Source organism: Bufo bufo, chromosome 9 (genome assembly GCF_905171765.1).
Source record: "Bufo bufo chromosome 9, aBufBuf1.1, whole genome shotgun sequence".
Classification (NCBI taxonomy): Eukaryota; Metazoa; Chordata; class Amphibia; order Anura; family Bufonidae; genus Bufo; species Bufo bufo.
In genome coordinates, this window is record NC_053397.1 from 173,741,532 (window position 1) to 173,759,826 (window position 18,295).

The window sequence follows — 18,295 nt, forward strand, 5'->3', positions numbered from 1 at the left end:
TTTGGAGATGCTTGGTGACCCAGGTGGTGGTGTTGCTGGCAGATCCTCTGTTTGCGGGGTGCCAGGTGGCACTGTTACTCCAGAGGTGGATGAAGAGGCTGCGACTGCAGCAGAAGAGGAAGCAGGAGGAGCCAGAGACCTTTCTTGGTTTTTGAGGTGTCTACTCCACTGCAGCTCGTGCTTTGCACTTAAATGCCTGGTCATGCAGGTTGTGCTCAGGTTGAGAACGTTTATGCCTCGCTTCAGGCTCTGATTGCACAGCATGCAAACCACTCGTGTCTTGTCGTCAGCACATTGTGTGAAGAACTGCCACGCCAGGGAACGCCTTGGAGCTGGCTTTGGTGTGCTCGGTCCCTTGCTGCGGTGGGCAGTAGGAGGCGTACTGTCTAGAGGACGGCCGCTCCGCTTTTGCACCCTGCTCCCTCTTCTGCTGTGCTGGTGGCTCTGTGCGACCACCGCCTCTTCCTCTGAACTACATAGGTCACTCGCATGACCTTGATTCCATGTGGGGTCAAGGACCTCATCGTCCTCCACATCATCTTCCATCCAGTCTTCACTCCTGACTTCCTTGTCGGCACCTGTGTTTTGTCATCATTCGAGACGTGCTGCGATGGTCCTCCCATGTACTCATCTTGAAAGATAAGTGGTTGGGCATCGGTGCACTCAATCTCTTCCACTTCTGGGGCAGGGCTAGGTGGATGGCCCTGGGAAACCCTGTTAACAGAGTCATCAAAAAGCAGAAGAGACTGCTACATGACTTGGGGCTCAGACTGCTTGGCTGATTTGCAAGGGGGTGAGGTGAAAGACTGATGGACATTGGCTGCAGGTGCCAACTCTGATCTTTCAGCAGGAGACTGGGTGGGAGACAATGTGAAGGAACTGGATCCACTGTCAGCAACCCAATCTACTATCGCCTGTACTTGTTCAGGCTTTACCATTCGTAGAGCCGCATTAGGCCCGACCAAATACCGCTGCAGGTTCTGTCGCCTACTTGCACCTGAGGAAGGAGTTTCACTTGTGCGTGTAGCTGGCACAGATCGACCACGTCCTCTCCCTGCAACAGGAGCTCCACCAGCAGCACCACGACCTGGGCCACGTCCCTTATTTGACGCTCTCCTCATTTTTTTTTGAATTTAGGATCTTGCCCTAAATGGGTGTTTAATTAATAGTAGAATAGAACGACAGTATGTAAAGGGAGTATCTCACAGGGCCTGAAGTAAATATTTCTTTGCCCAAAATGGCTGTATTTCAAATGGCTGTATTTCAAATGGCTGAATCAAACCCCTGTATGTATAGGGAGTATCTCACAGGGCCTGAACCAGTGTAGGCCTAAATTAAATATTGGTTCACCAAATGGCGGTATTTAAAATCTCTGAATGTAACCCAAATGTATTAAGGGTGTATCTCACAATGACATCTGCATCAAAGGCTACCAACTAAATTTTTTGTGCCCAAACGAGTGTTTATTTAACAACTGAATTTGACAGCAGTATATAAGCCTGTAATTTCACACGTGCTGATGCTGCAAGGCCTAAAAATTGTGTTTATTGTCAAAAAAATGATGGGTGTATTTTTAGCTTAAATTGCACACTGACTAATCCAGATGTTGTAGATTGCCAAAAAAGTCTTTTTTTGGTAACAGAATATGAAAGCTGTATATATTAAACTTAAATTTAACACTTGCAGATCTGGAAAACACTGTTTTTTGGCAAAAAAGTGTGTTTTTAAAACTCCAGAAAAATTATGGGTGTATTTCTACCTTAAATTGCACACTGACTAATCCAGATGTTGTAGTCTGCCCCCAAAAAATGGTGATTTGCAATGTCTCAAAAGCTCAGATGCAGTGCTGGTGCACTGAGCTTGCATAAAATGTCCGCCGCCACCCACCTAACTAACAGAATTATAAAAGCTATTTTTTTTTTGGTCAATGGCCTCAGGGCAGGGTGAAACGATTGTGCCCTGCAACCATACAACTATTTATCTGTAGATCGCTGAGTTCGATTCTCTCCTATTCTCTCCTTGAAATCACAAGTCCAGCAGCATCCTCTCCCTACACTTGTAAGAGCAGAGTGATGTGCAGCGCTACGTGACTCCAGCTTATATAGAGCCTGGGTCACATGCTGCTCTGGCCAATCACAGCCTTGCCATTAGTAGGCATGGCTGTGATGGCTTCTAAGGTCAGACAGTTAACCGCTTGTTGATTGGCTGCTGTGCAGCCTTTTAAAAAGCGCCAAGAAAGCGCCAAACACCGAACCCAAACTTTTACGGAAATGTTCAGGTTCAGGGTCCAAAAATCCTAAAGTTCGTTACGAACCCGAACTTTGCAGTTCGGGTTCGCTCAACCCTACAGATAACCCTTTGTGACACAGCGGCTCAATATTTTTAATAAAGACCTATAAAAGGTGGGTGGGTTTTTAGTGGTTTCTGCAAAAAGCTTGATGGTTACCACAGTTTTTTGGACAGGCAAAGCACTTAATGGTTACAAATCTCTCAATGAGGGCACAGGTATAGTTAAAATCAAAGACGTTAATTAGTTACATTGTCTTTGTACGTGACAAAAGCAGACATAACACAGTGTGACACCAATGCAGGATTGGTGGTGGAGGGGAGGTATATTTCCCCCAAGATTCCTCTCCTATGTGAAGTAGCAGGTGGAAGACCTGTGAGATAATGAATGAAGCAGCACAGAGGGTGGGAATATAACAGAGCCAGGAGGTCAGTCAGTCTCTGCCTGGGGACATAGAAAGTCTGTCTGTGTGAATGAGACAAAACGTTAGTAAAAGGTTGCTGAAAGCCTTGTTTTGTGAGCTGACTGTGAGAAGCCCTTCAGCAAGGAGATAAGGACTTCTTGTGTATAGTAAGTGCCGGTGTCACGATGGGGAGTGGGGGAAACCCCCCACTGTACAATTTTGAGGATAAATAGGATGCCACCAGGCCAGAAACCATGGATAAAGTAGCGGGACAGCTCCTAGCACATCCCTCATCCTATCCCTGACCTCCTAACTGTATGAGCCGGCCTCAATGGTATGGGGGCTCATACTCAGGAACCTGGGCCCTTCTGACCCTAGCGATCCCTGGAAAAGTAAGGTCAGGGCCAGAGACAACCTACTCTTCAAAGACACAGAAGAGCAGGAGTCTCTGCAGGCCTAACAGCAAGGAGAGGAAGCCAAGTGGAACTGCAGATAAGTATCCAGTGGCAAGAAACCACTGAACCAAGAACAACGGAATACTTGGTGACTTACCTGCCGCAGCAGCTGGAAGGAACCAAAGAGGAACACACAGAGATAAACTGGAACCCATACAAACTCACTGCAATCCAAACACCAACCAGATGCAGAACGTACTGACACACAGGAACCAGCACTCCAGCAACAGCTCACAGACTTGACTATCGGTTCCCCCTCCGGGGAACAATGAGAACCCCTTCCGGAGGACACAACAGACAAACAGGGGTAATGTCAAACAACCATGCAGATTACAAACACCACACCGACCAGACATGGAACACCAGATGACATACAAATATCACCCTGAAAATAACACCCCAAACTCACAGCCAACAAGTGAGGAAATGCAAAGGGAAGACAAGGGAATGACATTGCAGGAGCCATCAATGACAACTAGGATGGCCCTCAGATAACATAGAGATAGGAGCAAGCTCCTACTCCAACAAAGGCAGGCATTCAACTGATCTCAGTCTCACAGCAACAATATATAAAGAGACAATAGACCACACCCAGTGTAAGGAAATTCGTCTCTTCACTAGGTATCCCTGATACCGGACTTCGGTGGTCAGCTTGGATTAAGACTTATCTGGCGCCAGGAGAATGAATTTGTCAGAATTAACTCAAACACGTGTCTGTTCAAATTCACTCTGATTTTATTGTCCTTTAGTTCAGCCTTTTATAAGGCAGAGAGTATAATTTACATAGTAATCAGCATTAACCAATCATGTGTAAACACATATAGGCTAGTAAGCATTAAGCTGGAATGACCTTATAAGGCGTGACTGTTTTCACTAAGAACTTAGGAATTTCAGGAAATGGTCAAAGGAAAGTGAAAGATTCCTAAGTCCCAGTGGGGGAACTTGAAACAGTGCATGAACAAGATGCTATCTCAATACACATTGTTAAAACAGACAAAATGGAGTCACATATATCCCTTCAATCCCCTCTTAGAACCTTATATATCTTATACTATATGGTTCTTTCTCTTTTCTCCCTTTGTTTGTTTGTAAGCCTTTAGATATTCCATATACCCTTCAGGAGTATAATCCTCAGGCTTTGCTGAGGTTGTGTTTGCCTCTTCAATCTCTACTGGAGTATAGAGGAATGTTGAGTGTACCCCTCTTTCGGCCACTTTTTGACATATGGCAAGAAGGGAGGGCACACACTGTAGACAACAGCAGAGACACACTATTGCAGCGACCACGGCGAGTGCCACTCCTAAGACATACCTTATTTGACCAAAGTCAGGTATCCAGGCAAAAAGCCAGTCCCACCATCCTTGGTCAACATCTTGTTATATGTGTTTAATCATTTCTTCTAGTTGGCCTATTTTATCTTTTATTCCACGGGAGTGATCTGATAAATTGAAACAACACATCCCTGCAAATGCTGAGCATCCTACACCATGTTGAAGCAATAAATAGTCAATAGTTGCCCTATTCTGCAAGATAGCCTTTTTATATGATTGTATATCCAGCAGTATATCTTGCAGAATTGCACTAGTGACATTTATCTGTTTTACCATTAAACAGGCAAGTTTTGATATTGTCCCGTGGTTATATATGGCCAACCCTGGTACCCCTATCATAGATACCCCTAAACTCATGTATTCTGTTCTAGAGAGGAGATTCACTTTATAGTCACAATTTTCTGGTAGCTGTAGAGAAGCGTCTCTCGTGTGTCGCGTCCGCATTGTTGGGACTAGTGGTATCATCGTTAAACGTCAGCCTGGCTATTGTGCAGGGTCCCTCTGTAATATTGGCTGGTATGTACGTATAACTAGTATTTCCACAGGCCAATACCCATCCTGTTGGTAAAGGTACATGCTTGTCTAGGGATGGTACTGTTTTTGTAATATTACATTGCATATTCTTTAGATTTATACATATCTCTAAGTCTGAACATTTGTGTTGCAGATCCCCACATTTTATGGAAGTACCATCCTAGTACATAATCTCCTTCATCCTGTTTACTAGGATTTTCTATTGTTAACAGTATTTTCATGTGAGATGATCTTTGCGGACAATGACCTATATGAAGAGGTGTCCATGTAACAGGTCCCTCCTTCAAGGAGGGTCATTCTCTACAAAATGGTAAAATCAACAAGATTATTGAAGCAATCTTAGTCAGTACTATCAACCATTTCCCAGAAAAGAGTGAGGAGCTTATCATGTTGGAGGTCAGGGCTGTCTGCCCCCGTTAGTACCTCTGGGCCTCGTTGGAGGTCAGGGCTGTCTGCCCCCGTTAGTACCTCTTGTCCTTCTTCAAGGCCAAGGCTGTCTGCCTCCGTTCCTGCCTCCTCTCTTGCTCTCACAAGCTTCACTCAGGTGGCGTGGATCCAAATTGGAGATTGTTCAGTCAGCACAGCTGTTCTGGTTATTGCAACCACGGTAGTAGGTGGGCCATATAGGAAATCACCTTGAGCTCTTCCTTTCTTCAGTGTTTTGACCACCACTTCACCCCCCACCCTGTATGGGTGGGTGGGTTCCTGTGGAAGAGAGGGAGACTTACAAGCAACTTTTTCCTCAGTTTTGTTAAGTAGCTGTATCAATTTGGTGACATATTCTTCCCTTATTAAATCAAGGTCTCCTTCCTGCACTATCATTGGGCGTCTGGCCCAGGGTGTGGGGAAAGGCCTTCCCATGAGTATCTCAATGCTGTTATGTCCTACTCCGTGGAAATGTGCTATTAAGATGGAAGCACTGTGTTGGGGAATGCATAGCTTCCCCTCTTTGCAGACTAATCCTGTCTTAGGATTTTTCTGCAATACTGGATAGCACCAGTCTTGCTGTTCCTGTTCAGTGGCATACCTTTGAAGATCAGTAAGCATTTGCGACATCTCAGGGGTTGGAGGTGCCAGACATGGCATCTCCCAATGGTTACACGGACCTGTGGGGTTGCATTTGGCCACTTGTTTCGCCACCTTATCTGCCAGCGCATTGCCCTGTGAGACATGATCCTTATCATCTGCTGCCGTGAATCCTCTTCTCTGCCAAATCATACCATGGTCCCACACTACCCCATGTGCGTACCTACTATTAGTATAGATGGTGACAGGTCTGTCAGCATGTAGAATACATGCTCTAGTGAGTACAATGAGCTCAGCTGCCTGCTGTGTTGAGTGTGGATGCCCTTGAGTAGGCCTACAGCATCATGGGTGGTGTGCAAAAGGTTAAATGTCCCAGGGTGAAAGTGGTTGCCAATTCTACCATCATTGCACAGGCTGCAAGGGAACGCAGACATGCCGGCATCCCCTGAACAGAGGTGGGCATTACCTTTGAGAAAAATGCACAAGGACACAACTTGCCTCCGTGTTCTTGTGTCAGTACCCCCGCCATGGTTTTACAATTTTGGCGTGCAAACATGTGGAAGGGCATATTATAGTCAGGGAGGCCCAGCCCTGGACTCGACATGAGTGAACATTTCTGACAATCAAATGCATCGTACATTTTAGAAGACCATTTAATCAGATCTGGATTTTCTTCCAGAGTGGCTTGCCTCAAAACATTGTCATGATAGGAGCAATCAGGAATCCATTGTCTACAGTAGTTTATCATACCAAGGAAAGATAACATTTCTTTCTTGGTGTGCGGGGCGACCAGGCCAGCAATAGACTGGACTCTTTCTGTGCTAATTCTCCTTTCACCTTTTGTGAGGACAAAGCCCAAGTATTCAACCTGCATTTTACACCATTGCATTTTCTTAAGTGCCACTTTGTGACCACATCCTGACAACCATTGTAACAGTGATAAACCATCCTGAATGCTGGCCTCCGCTGACATGCTACACAGTAACAAATCATCAACATATTGCAGCAGCAGAGAACCCTGGGGGGGTACCATGGTTTTAACGTGGCTTGGAGGACTATGCTGTACACCACAGGGGAATCAGCATACCCCTGAAGCATTCTGCACCAGGTCAGTTGACGTCTATCAAAGGAAAAAGCAAAAAGTAGTCTGGTTGCCTTATCAACTGGAATAGAGAAAAAAGCATTCTTCAGATCTATCACACTGAAATAGACAGCGTTTGCAGGAATTGCAGAAAGAAGTGAGGTGACATCTGGGGCAATAGGAGCAATGGGCACAATGATATTATTTATTGGCCTTAAATCCTGTACAAAGCGGGTAGTACCAACTGCCTTTGTCACTGGATTCACGGGTGTGCTGTAGGGTGAAATCACCTCTTCCAGGATTCCCTTTTGTAGGAATTCTTCTATCATTGGCCTAAGTCCATTGAGTTTCTCTTTTGACAATGGGTATTGTTTCTGGAACACTGAGATGACACCTGGTTTCACAGTAGCTTTGTAAGGTGTGCAATCTATGAATCTTGTGTCATATTCATTTGAAGACCATAATGCAGGGTTAATGTTGTTAAGTTCTGGGTGGTTCTGTATGTTTGCAAGAATCAGTGGCACTGGTGTAGAGATTGGAATGAGATCTAAGTGTACTCTTATGCCCTGATTCTTTGCTGATACCTGCAAGTCAAGCTTAATGAACAAATCTCTCCCTAACAGCCTGACTGGGCAATCTGGTATAATGCTGAATACATGATCTGTGATGTATTCCCTGTCCATGGTCTCGAGTGGTAGTGAGTCAGTTTTGAAAGGTTTTGTCAAAACCCCATTAATTCACATAGAGGGCTCAGATTTTCTCAATGGTCCTTTGTACAAATCTTTACTTAACATACTTGAGGTTGCACCGCTATCTACCATGAATCCTACTCTCCTTTCTCCCACTCTCAGTCATCTAAGTCCACCCCTTTTAGTCGGACACTGTGGTCCTCCTTCTGTCCGTCAGTAGTGTCCCAGCTGTCCAGAAGAACAGAGCTCTGATGTTAAGCACAACACTTAACATGTAACACGTAACTTCAAACATTGAAACAAACAGATCTGACAATACAGACATGAACACACAAAGGGCCCATAAAAAACTTTTCATTGACTTCAATTTAAAAAAAAAATGTACAGCTTGATCAACACTGTTGGCACCAATAAAATCCCCAAAACTTCCAAGAAAAATTAAATTAAATTCTCAATGCGCATATTATATGAAAACAAATATCGTACTCCATACGCATTCACGTTTTCATGTACTCCTTTTCACAAACAGCCCTTATACATAAAATATGAATTGCATACACAGCTCTGCTAAAAAACATCCATCAGTCTTCACACATTTTCGACTCAACTACAACTCAAAGCCACACCAATTCACATTCCACTGAATCATTTGTCTTCCAACCCAGCCACACAGTTTTCTTTGTTTCATCCCAAAACTTGCAGCACAGACAAACACAGCTTTCCTGGAAACAGATAGCCACACCACACTCAGAATTGCTGATGGTCTATATCGCTGCCGTGCTGTGTTTTCCAATGTCTTCTGATCTTTACTCTGTGATTAATCAACTCTTATAAGAAGACAATATACATGTTATAATCATACAGTAATTTTGTTAAACCCAAATCATCTTATATGCCATGTGGTCTTAGTTAGTGTTGCACATATACTGTATAATAATTTTTTTGAAAAGCTGGATTCCCACATTACACTGCTTGGGAAAGAAAGAAAATAATTAAACAATTCTTGTATAATGATATTACACATATAACATCACTTACTCTACATGATTCCCTCCCCCTTTTTTCCTTTTGCCTGCTTTTCTTATCTCAGGAATGTTTCTCTGTTAAGGCAGGGAAGTAAATCTCTGTGGCTCACACTAGGTACAATACTTATCCATTAACTGACCATCTTTTACTGCTCTAATCTCTAATGCTAGGGCTATGGATCGTCCCTATTTAAACACACACATATCATTAGGGTAAAAAAACTTAACCAGTTCATTTCTGAACATTTAACACAAGTGCCTTTCTGATTGCAGACACTGGGGCACTTTCTTTCTTGCTAGTGCCATCAATTAACTTCCTGACACTGCTCTGTTTTCTCACTCATTAGAATCCCCCCTCAACATCACAGGAGTTCTGATGTCCACAGTCTGTAAGCTCTAACTTCACAGATTCTTACAGATTTTCATCCCTGTTGCCAGCCGGGGGCGACCTGCTGTCCAGGGCCACACTTTCCCAGTAACATTCTTTTTCACATTTTAACTTTAAATGTCATATAAATTAATATCACATCCTGCAAAATTCTCTACCCATGGATTAACTTGGTAATAGTTTGTTGGACTAACACGAGCTACATAGATTTTGCAGGTTTCTCCTGGTTCTGGTTTAGGATATTCAGTTTTAGACCCTTGTCCTCTCATGTTGGTATTCTTGGTTCAAAGAATAAGCGAGACAATCACTGTCAGGACTGGCTGTACTGAACCGTGAAGGCTCCGACAAAATCCTGTCAACTGATCAGCGGATTCGTATCTTAATGTATCTCTATACTCTTTGGACCCCTATCGACTATTGCTGTTTTGGACTGCCACTTGCGTTCACGTTCTCCGGGTCAACGGATTGCTCCTAGCCGAGGAAGTGGGGCGTCTAACGATCCTCCACAGCACAATACAATTTTAAACATTAACAGTGGTTAACCCAAAAATGCATCAATTTGACAATAAAAGTGGGATGTGACCGTACACTTACCACCCGGTCAGTATTTCACACAAACAGATAATCTTATCACTTCTAAGATACTTATACTATATATACAGTATATACAAGAGTTAATCCAAGCTTGTAACCTTCTGTTCCCTGAACAGTATTTCTTTAAGTGCACTTATATCTATCTGTGGTGATGTGGACTCCCGGAGTCCCTTATAATCACCTTAGGCTCCCTGAGCCTTGTCTGTGTCCCTGACACAGTGACCTACCGAAGTCTTAAGTAGATGGTTTAACTTACTTGGGTCGAGACGTGGCCAGTGCCCTCGGATCAGACGGAGGACAAAATCGATGTCTTTCTCACCGGACCAGAGGATGACCCTCTAGATCCGGACACGAGCCCCCAAAGCTGTAAGGAAATTCTTCACTAGGTATCCCTGATACCGGACTTCGGTGGTCAGCTTGGATTAAGTCTTATCTGGTGCCAGGAGAATGAATTTGTCAGATATAACTCAAACACGTGTCTGTTCAAATTCACTCTGATTTTATTGTCCTTTAGTTCAGCCTTTTATAAGGCAGATAGTATAATTTACATAGTAATCAGCATTAACCAATTATGTGTAAACACATATAGGCTAGTAAGCATTAAGCTGGAATGACCTTATAAGGCGTGACTGTTTTCACTAGGTACTTAGGAATTTCAGGAAATGGTCAAAGGAAAGAGAAAGATTCCTAAGTCCCAGTGGGGGAACTTGAAACAGTGCAGGAAGAAGATGCTATCACAATACACATTGTTAAAACAGACAAAATGGAGTCGCATATATCCCTTCACCCAGCTCCACCAAGCTCACACCTTAACCCTGTGCACACCAGGAGGGAAGAAAAACAGCCATAAAGGGAAACACACATGCATGCAATACCCCAGCACGTTGCCACCGGCAACCAGCATGCGCGAAGACAGTGTCACGGAAACAACTCCATACCGTGACAGCCAGACAGGCGAGGATTTCTTTTGCTGTTTTGTTATTTTTTTTAATCTGCAACCTTATTAAAAAACCTGGCTACAAGTCAGCTTAAAACTTATACCCCGGTGTTTGATCTGAGTTGGATGGAACAGACAAATGTCCTTTGACCCCAGCAAAGGCGATCCCGAGCATAACCGCTCACTACAGTCTCTTTAAGAGGTAACCGCTCAATCTCCCTCTGTCTTTTGTGGCAACCACCACATGAGTGGTGACACTCTGGATCCAGTCTCCTACGAGTGGCAGCAATTAAGATGGTTGTATCTGCATTTATCACCGCAGCTATCTCTACACATGGCACATTACTGCATAGTCCCAGTCAACCGCAGTGTGCCCTCCCTCATGATACACAGATTTGCACATAACATCTCACATTGGGTTGTGTACAGGCAGTAGGCTGGCTGCACTTGACCACAGGCCTGACAAATATAAAGGGAGCAGCCTGCTTGCTGGATGCACAGATGACTAAGCTTTCTACCCTTCAGCTCCAACATCAACTCCTTTATCATGCTTAGCTGCTCTGTGGCCGTTTCTATGCCCTGAGATGTTGCACTCTTATGGCTAGTACTACTTGCTAGCTCCATGCAGGAATATTGCTGGTTTTGTCTCCAGCAGCAGCAGCAGCTTTGTGTTCATTCTTCAATCTGTCTTCCTGTTACTGACATGAGGTCTGCAGTGCTCTGCTCTTTTTTATATCTCTATCAGAAGTCGGCACCAGAACTACACAGCTTCATATGTTGCCTACTAGATGGAACTGATAACTATAGTGCTGCTCCCATTTCCAGGAGGATTTCGCCCTTTGTGATGGAGAAGATGGAATCTGCAGCATTTATGCTATGAATCCTGAAATAAAATCTGCACTGTTTTTTTTTGCAGATTTTTCTGCTACGGCATTCTGGAGATACACTGGAGATATTCTACTGCAGAAAATCTGCAGAGGACCTGTCCCATGTGGACCTACCCTTACAGTAGTTCTGGTGTAATTTGATTGTCACAGACAGGGGCGTTGCTAGGGTCTGAAAACTCTGGGGCACAAGCCCACTGTACCACGCCCTGGGGGGCCTTCACAGTAGCTATTAACCCCTTTCAGAAGTCCCCCCCCTTCACAGTAGTTATTAACCCCTTTCAGCAGTCCCCCCTTCACAGTAGGTATTAACCCCTTTCAGCAGTCCCCCCTTCAGTGAATGGGGGACTGCTGAAAGGGGTTAATAACTACTGTGAAGGGGCTAGCCGTCTGGGCAACCCCACAGATCATCCCTTCAGTAATCTGTATCCTGCAGTAACTTAACTTTAAATCATTACTATCTTGACTTACACACTCAGCTCCAGTAACAGGCAGTGCAGGCAGCGCTCACTCACTGACGTCACGCGCCTGCGCGGCCTAGTGGGAGGAGAAGGCTTGTGACGTCAGTGTGACGCCCGCACTGCATGTTTCCGGAGCTGAGTGTGTAAGATAGTAATGAGATGAATGCTGATTTAAAGTTCAGTTACTGCAGGATACGGATTAGGATGGCGGGGCCGGTGTAGAGTAGCGCTGCGCAGCGCAGGAGAGTCAGAGCGGCCGGCCCTGTCAGCATAACATTTGGGGCACTGGTCAAAACATCCGCGGCTCAAGCCCCGAATGTTTTGACCTAACGAAGCCCCTGGTCACAGAAAAAGTTAAATGTTCTTGAAAACTATCAATGTGTCTGAAATAACATTGTTCTGTGAAGAAGAGTGGCTAAAATAACAGCTATAACAAAGACTGATCTTAAAAATGTTTTCTGGGGATAAAATATTGATGACCTATCCTCAGGTTAAGTCATCCATATCTGATCAGTGGAGGTCTGACTCCTGACATTCTCGCTGATCAGCTGTTTGAGAGGCTACCATCAGTGTTGGACTGGGGTACCTAGGGACCACCAGTAAAATTTATTTTGGGGGCCCACCGTACGGATACATTCAAATATAATAAATGATCTAACATTTTTTTTATATGAACATAAGCTGGTTGAGGTGCTATACATTGAATATATGTGTGTAGTGTACTAAATCTAATGTGTTATGTGCCACTTGTGCAGGGGGTGGGAGACTAGGGGCCCACCTTGCTCAGGGGCCCACCGGGGGATTCCCGTCAGTGGTGTAACTACCAGGGAAGCAGGGGAAGCGGCTGCTTTGGGGCCCAGGCTGACAAGGGGCCCGGCGCCCGGCAGCCTGACACCAAGTGTCTTGATTATCTAATGCAGTTTTTCATGCCAGGCCCCTTTACATACAGTGCGGCGCCAGCGACATTGGGGGCCTGGCCTGTCCATCATCACCGCCCCGTCCGTTGTGTGACCGAATCTGAGCAGCGCAGTCATTTCCACACAATCTCCTGCACAGCCCGGAGCCCGACTCCGACCACTCATGTAACTGATCATGTGCTCATGTCCTCATAAAAGGTCCTTTTGCACACTAGGAACTATTATCTGAGGTAGGACATGTGAATGGAGCATTTCTGGCATTGATGTAAATATGGGGGACAGCGCTCCTTGTATTTAGGACTGTCCCAGTATAGTAGGGAAAAAGTAACCATAAACCACTGGTCTCTATATGCACATTGATAGACCAAATGCGTTGGTGATACTTTATCTGAGGTGCATGTTTTGACTGTATTCTGCCCCCTGCCCTGTACTGTACCCCCTATGCTGCACTGTGTGTGCCTCCTGCCATGTACCCCCTATGCTGCAGTGTGTGCCTCCTGCCCTGTACTGTACCCCCTATGCTGCAGTGTGTGCCTCTTGCCCTGTACTGTACCCCCTATGCTGCAATGTGTGTGCCTCCTTCCCTGTACTGTACCCACTATGCTGCACTGTGTGTGCGTCCTTCCCTGTACTGTACCCACTATGCTGCACTGTGTGTTCCTCCTGCCCTGTACTGTACCCCCTATGCTGCACTGTGTGTGCCTCCTTCCCTGTACTGTACCCCCTATGCTGAACTGTGTGTGCCTCCTGCCCTGTACCCCCCATGCTGCACTGTGTATATCCCCTGCCCTGTACTGTACCCCCATGCTGTATTTTGCCCCCTGCCCTGTACTGTGCCCCCCATGCTGCACTGTGTGTGCCTCCTGCCCTGTACTATTCCCCCTATGCTGTATTCTGCCCTTCGCCCCTATGCTGCACTGTGTGTGTGGCTCCTGACCTGTACTGTGCCCCCTATGCTGCACTGTGTGTGCCCCCTGCCTTGTACTGTACCCCCTATAATCCACTGTGCCCCCTATGCTGCACTGTGTTTGCCCCCTGCCCTGTATTGTGCCCGCTATGCTGTACTGTGCCCCCTGCCTTGTACTGTCCCCCATGCCCTTTAGTGTGCCCCCTATGCTGCATTGTACCCCCTAAGCTGCCCAGTGCATCCCCCCTTGCCCTGTACTGTACCCCCTATACTGTATTGTGCCCCCTGTCCTATACTGTACCCCCTATACTGTATTGTGCCCCCTGTCCTATACTGTACCTCCTATGCTGTATTGAGCCCCCTGCCCTGTACTGTGCCCTCTGCCCTGTACTGTGCCCTATACCCTGCACTATGCCCCATAATAATACCCTGTAGGATGCACATTACAGAAGCATAAGGGGATACCCCCTGTACTGGGCCTACTAACCTGTACTATGCCCTTATACCCTGAATTGTGCCCTCTTACCTTAGCCTGTACAGTGCCCCTAATCATACCATGTACTGTGCCCTCTTATATTCCATACTGTGCCCCTGGTCACATACTGTACTGTGTCCCCTTATACCCTGTTATCCAGTCACTGTATGGCGGTGCTATCCACTCACTGTATGGCGGTGCTATCCAGTCACTGTACAGCGGTGCTATCCAGTCATTGTATGGCGGTGCTATCCAGTCATTGTATGGCGGCGTTATCCAGTCACTGTATGGCAGTGTTATCTAGTCACTGTATGGCGGTGTTATTCAGTCATGATATGGAGCTATAACGTTATATTGTTTTGTTATCCAGTCATGGTATGATATATTATCCAATATAGCGGTATTATTTAGTCTCTACATGTTGGTGATTATATAGTCACTGAATCTATTATTATTTGGGGGTAGGGCTAATATCTTCACAGTATTTACTGTAGATTTCAGACTGTAGAATACAGTCCACACTACAGATCACCAGGACCAGGCTGTGCGCTTTGCCAGCCTTCTGTACTACAGCATGCAGTACATTGCAGCCTGCCTTCTCCGCCTCTAGTGCTTGCCACTATCATGGCACACTAAGGCCGGTTTTACATCACGTTTTGCCATTCATCTAATGCAGAAGTAGGCAACCTACGGCACTCCAGCTGTTGTGAAACTACAACTCCCAGCATGCATTATTGCTCTGCTCTTCTCATAACTCCCATAGAAATTAATGGAACATGCTGGGAATTGTGGTTTCACAACAGCTGGAGTGCCGGTTTGCTGACCCCTGGTAATGTATACATAAAATGTATATGTTAACAGGTGAATCAGACTGACACCATACACTGGCATCTGTCACCATAGAGCCCCGTTGTAAAAAAATAAAAAAAATAATGATACGTTAATGTATACATTTTTATTTTAACAGACTTTGCAGGATACAAAATCGTAGTGTGCTGCGCTTTTGTATCCCATTTTCCAACGTAACAATCAAAAGGATGGCAAAAATGTGATGTGAACTCTCCCTTACATATGCACATATAGGATGCCAGGATAGTCATGGAGGGGGGACCCCCATACAAAATTTTGCTGTGGGGCCCAGTCAGTTCTAGCTATGCCCCTGATTCCCCTGTACCCCTGTGGGCCAGTCCGAGCCTGGCTACCATGCTCTATTAAACTCTGCGGCCTCTTTCAAGGCCAGTGACGTGACATTGATCGATCACGATTCAAGTGAATGGGCCTGAGCTGCAGTACCAAGCACGACCACTATACAATGTTCAGCGCTGTGCTTGGTGAGCTGTGAGGAGGCCACAGTGCTCTCCGGATTAGGTATTGGAACTGGAACACAGTAGCTATATTGGTAGTGTATCATTACAGCGTAGCATGTGCCATATCTCTGGTGTTTATCACCACTTCTTTTCTCACAGAAATCAGAAGTTTTCAGAAATATGCTCCAATATGTTATTATAAGAGGGTGCATTGTATGATACTACATATATAGTGTACCACATATATATCATACTAATATAAAGTCATTTTTACTGCTGGTCTATACAGGGCCTCTGGAAGGAAGACGGAGAAGTTCACTGTGTCTGTTAATGTGGCTCCAGAAAGTAAAGTCAAATTTGAGTTGGTCTATGAAGAAATGCTGAAACGTCACCTTGGAAAGTATGAGATGTTCATCAAAGTTCAACCAAAAACTCTTATAAGAAAATACCAGGTACAGTCCCTACATTTTAAATTTAACAATATATTAGGACAATAAATAATTTATTTAATCCAGTGTGTGCCTTCAATAAAGGCAGTCCACATGACTGCTACTGGGCCCGGGGAGGGAGGGGGCAGGGTTGCCACACTGATCTCCTTCTTCCCTTCTGAGATTAAAACATTGCATTTTTATTTAGCCACCCCTAGGGGGAGGGCAATACAAATACATTATTATAGCTTCTATTGCAGTGTATAAACTCCTATGCACTGATCTCCCTCTAGTGGTGGCTGCAGGCAGACATCTTTGTAATATGTGAAGTGAAACTGGAGAATTTATTGGTGTATCTATGTCAGTTGTCTGCTGTAATTACACTGAGAAATGTGCTGTTCAGGATGAGAGCTATATTTTTGATGCACCTGTTCCACTTTTCGACAAGTTAGGCCTCATGCACACGACCATTCCGTTTTTTGCGGTCCGAAACCGTGGATCCGCAAAAAACGGAAGCTGCCTGTGTGCCTTCCGCAATTTGCCCATTGTAGAAATGCCTATTCTTGTCCGCAAAACGCACAAGAATAGGACATGTTATATTTTTTTTGCGGGGCTACGGAACGGAGCAACGGATGCGGACAGCACACGGAGTGCTGCCCGTATCTTTTGCGGCCCCATTGAAGTGAATTAGTCCGCATCCGAGCCGCAAAAACTGGAGCTCGGATGCGGACCAAAACAACATTTGTGTGCATGAGGCCTTAGTCAGATAAAGTGGGTGAGACTTTTTTTTATTACAATTTTTTTTTTTCATTAGGAGATGTGTGTACTCCCATGCTTTAACCAATTAATAATCAAGTAGGACGCACAGGCTCACTGTGGCTCCATTCCCATGGGGCAGTTCAGCTGCACTTCCAGACCCCTGTTCTCATGATTTCTTTGGGGTCCAGCAGTCAGACCCTAGCGATGAAACACATATACCCTATCCTGTGGATAGGGGATGTGTTATTAGTGGCACAACCCCTTTAACACATATACATGTACAGCACAAGGATGAAAACATTTCTGCAAACTTTCAAACAGAGTAAAAAGGGATCAAACAGTTGTATGAACCCCAAAAAGGTACTAAGGGGACATATTGTGTGAGAGCACTAAGGGGGCATAACTACTGTGAAGGGTGTCACTTAGGGAGAATAACTACTGTGTGGGGGTACTATGGTGGCATAACTACTGTGTGGGGGCACAAAGGGGACTGGGCAGGTTTGGGAGTGTATAGATTGGGCAGAGATAGCTGTATAGATTAGCATAAAAATTGCAGCAGCACAAAAAACTATTAAAATTGGTGCAATTAAAGGGGTTTTCCCGTCTCCCCATTTCTAAGGTAAGTTGGGAAACAGCAGAGCGGCTTGCTGTTTCCATAGTGCTCATGCACTGCAATGAGACCTACTGAAACAGCGGATCGCCATCCTCCTTTGCTGTTTCACGGAGACCAGATGGTCGGCGATTAGTCCCATCGTGCTTTAGAATTGGCAAGGTGTGACACCCCCTTTAAAAAATACAGCTTGTCCTTCTGAAAACAGGCCCTCATGCAGTTACAATAGATAGAAAAATACAATTGATAGAAAAAATGTATAGCTCTTCGATGTTGGGGATGGCCTAAGACAAAAGTCAACACTCTCTGAAGGCCAAAATAGACTGCATTCCTGCATCCAGGTGTTAACTGGGTAATATATATATTTTTTATATTTTTCAGATTGAAGTAGACATACATGAACTTCAAGGCATCAGCTTTCTAGATGCCCAAGCGTCTTTTGTAACAAATGACCTACTACCTACTATACAAAAGTCTTTCTCTGGAGAAAAGGTAATATCTTAATGGCAAAATTTGTAAAATACTTACATTGATACGTGCACGTTATCTCACATGTACCTGTAAGGCTACATGCACACGAACGTTGTTTGTTTCTGTGTCCGTTCCGTTTTTTTGCGGATAGGGTGCGGACCCATTCATTTCAATGGGTCCGCAAAAAATGGGGACAGCACACGGTGTTGTCCACATCAGCATGTCCGTTCCGTAGCCCCGCAAAAAAAATAGAACATCTCCTATTGTCTGTTTGAGGCATTGTAACAATGGATCCGCAAAAAAAACTAATGGCATAAGGATGTCAA

At 45.0% G+C, this 18,295-nt stretch overlaps 1 protein-coding gene across 1 annotated transcript in view; it reads left to right on the plus strand.

Annotated features, from left to right (window-relative positions):
• LOC120978606 (inter-alpha-trypsin inhibitor heavy chain H3-like) overlaps window positions 1–18,295 on the plus strand; it is a 135,755-nt gene that overhangs the window by 32,667 nt on the left and 84,793 nt on the right. Inside the window, exons 6-7 of the mRNA XM_040406851.1 lie at window positions 15,991–16,153; window positions 17,880–17,990. Coding sequence (XP_040262785.1) covers window positions 15,991–16,153; window positions 17,880–17,990 — 274 coding nt within the window. The remainder of the gene's footprint in view (window positions 1–15,990; window positions 16,154–17,879; window positions 17,991–18,295) is intronic.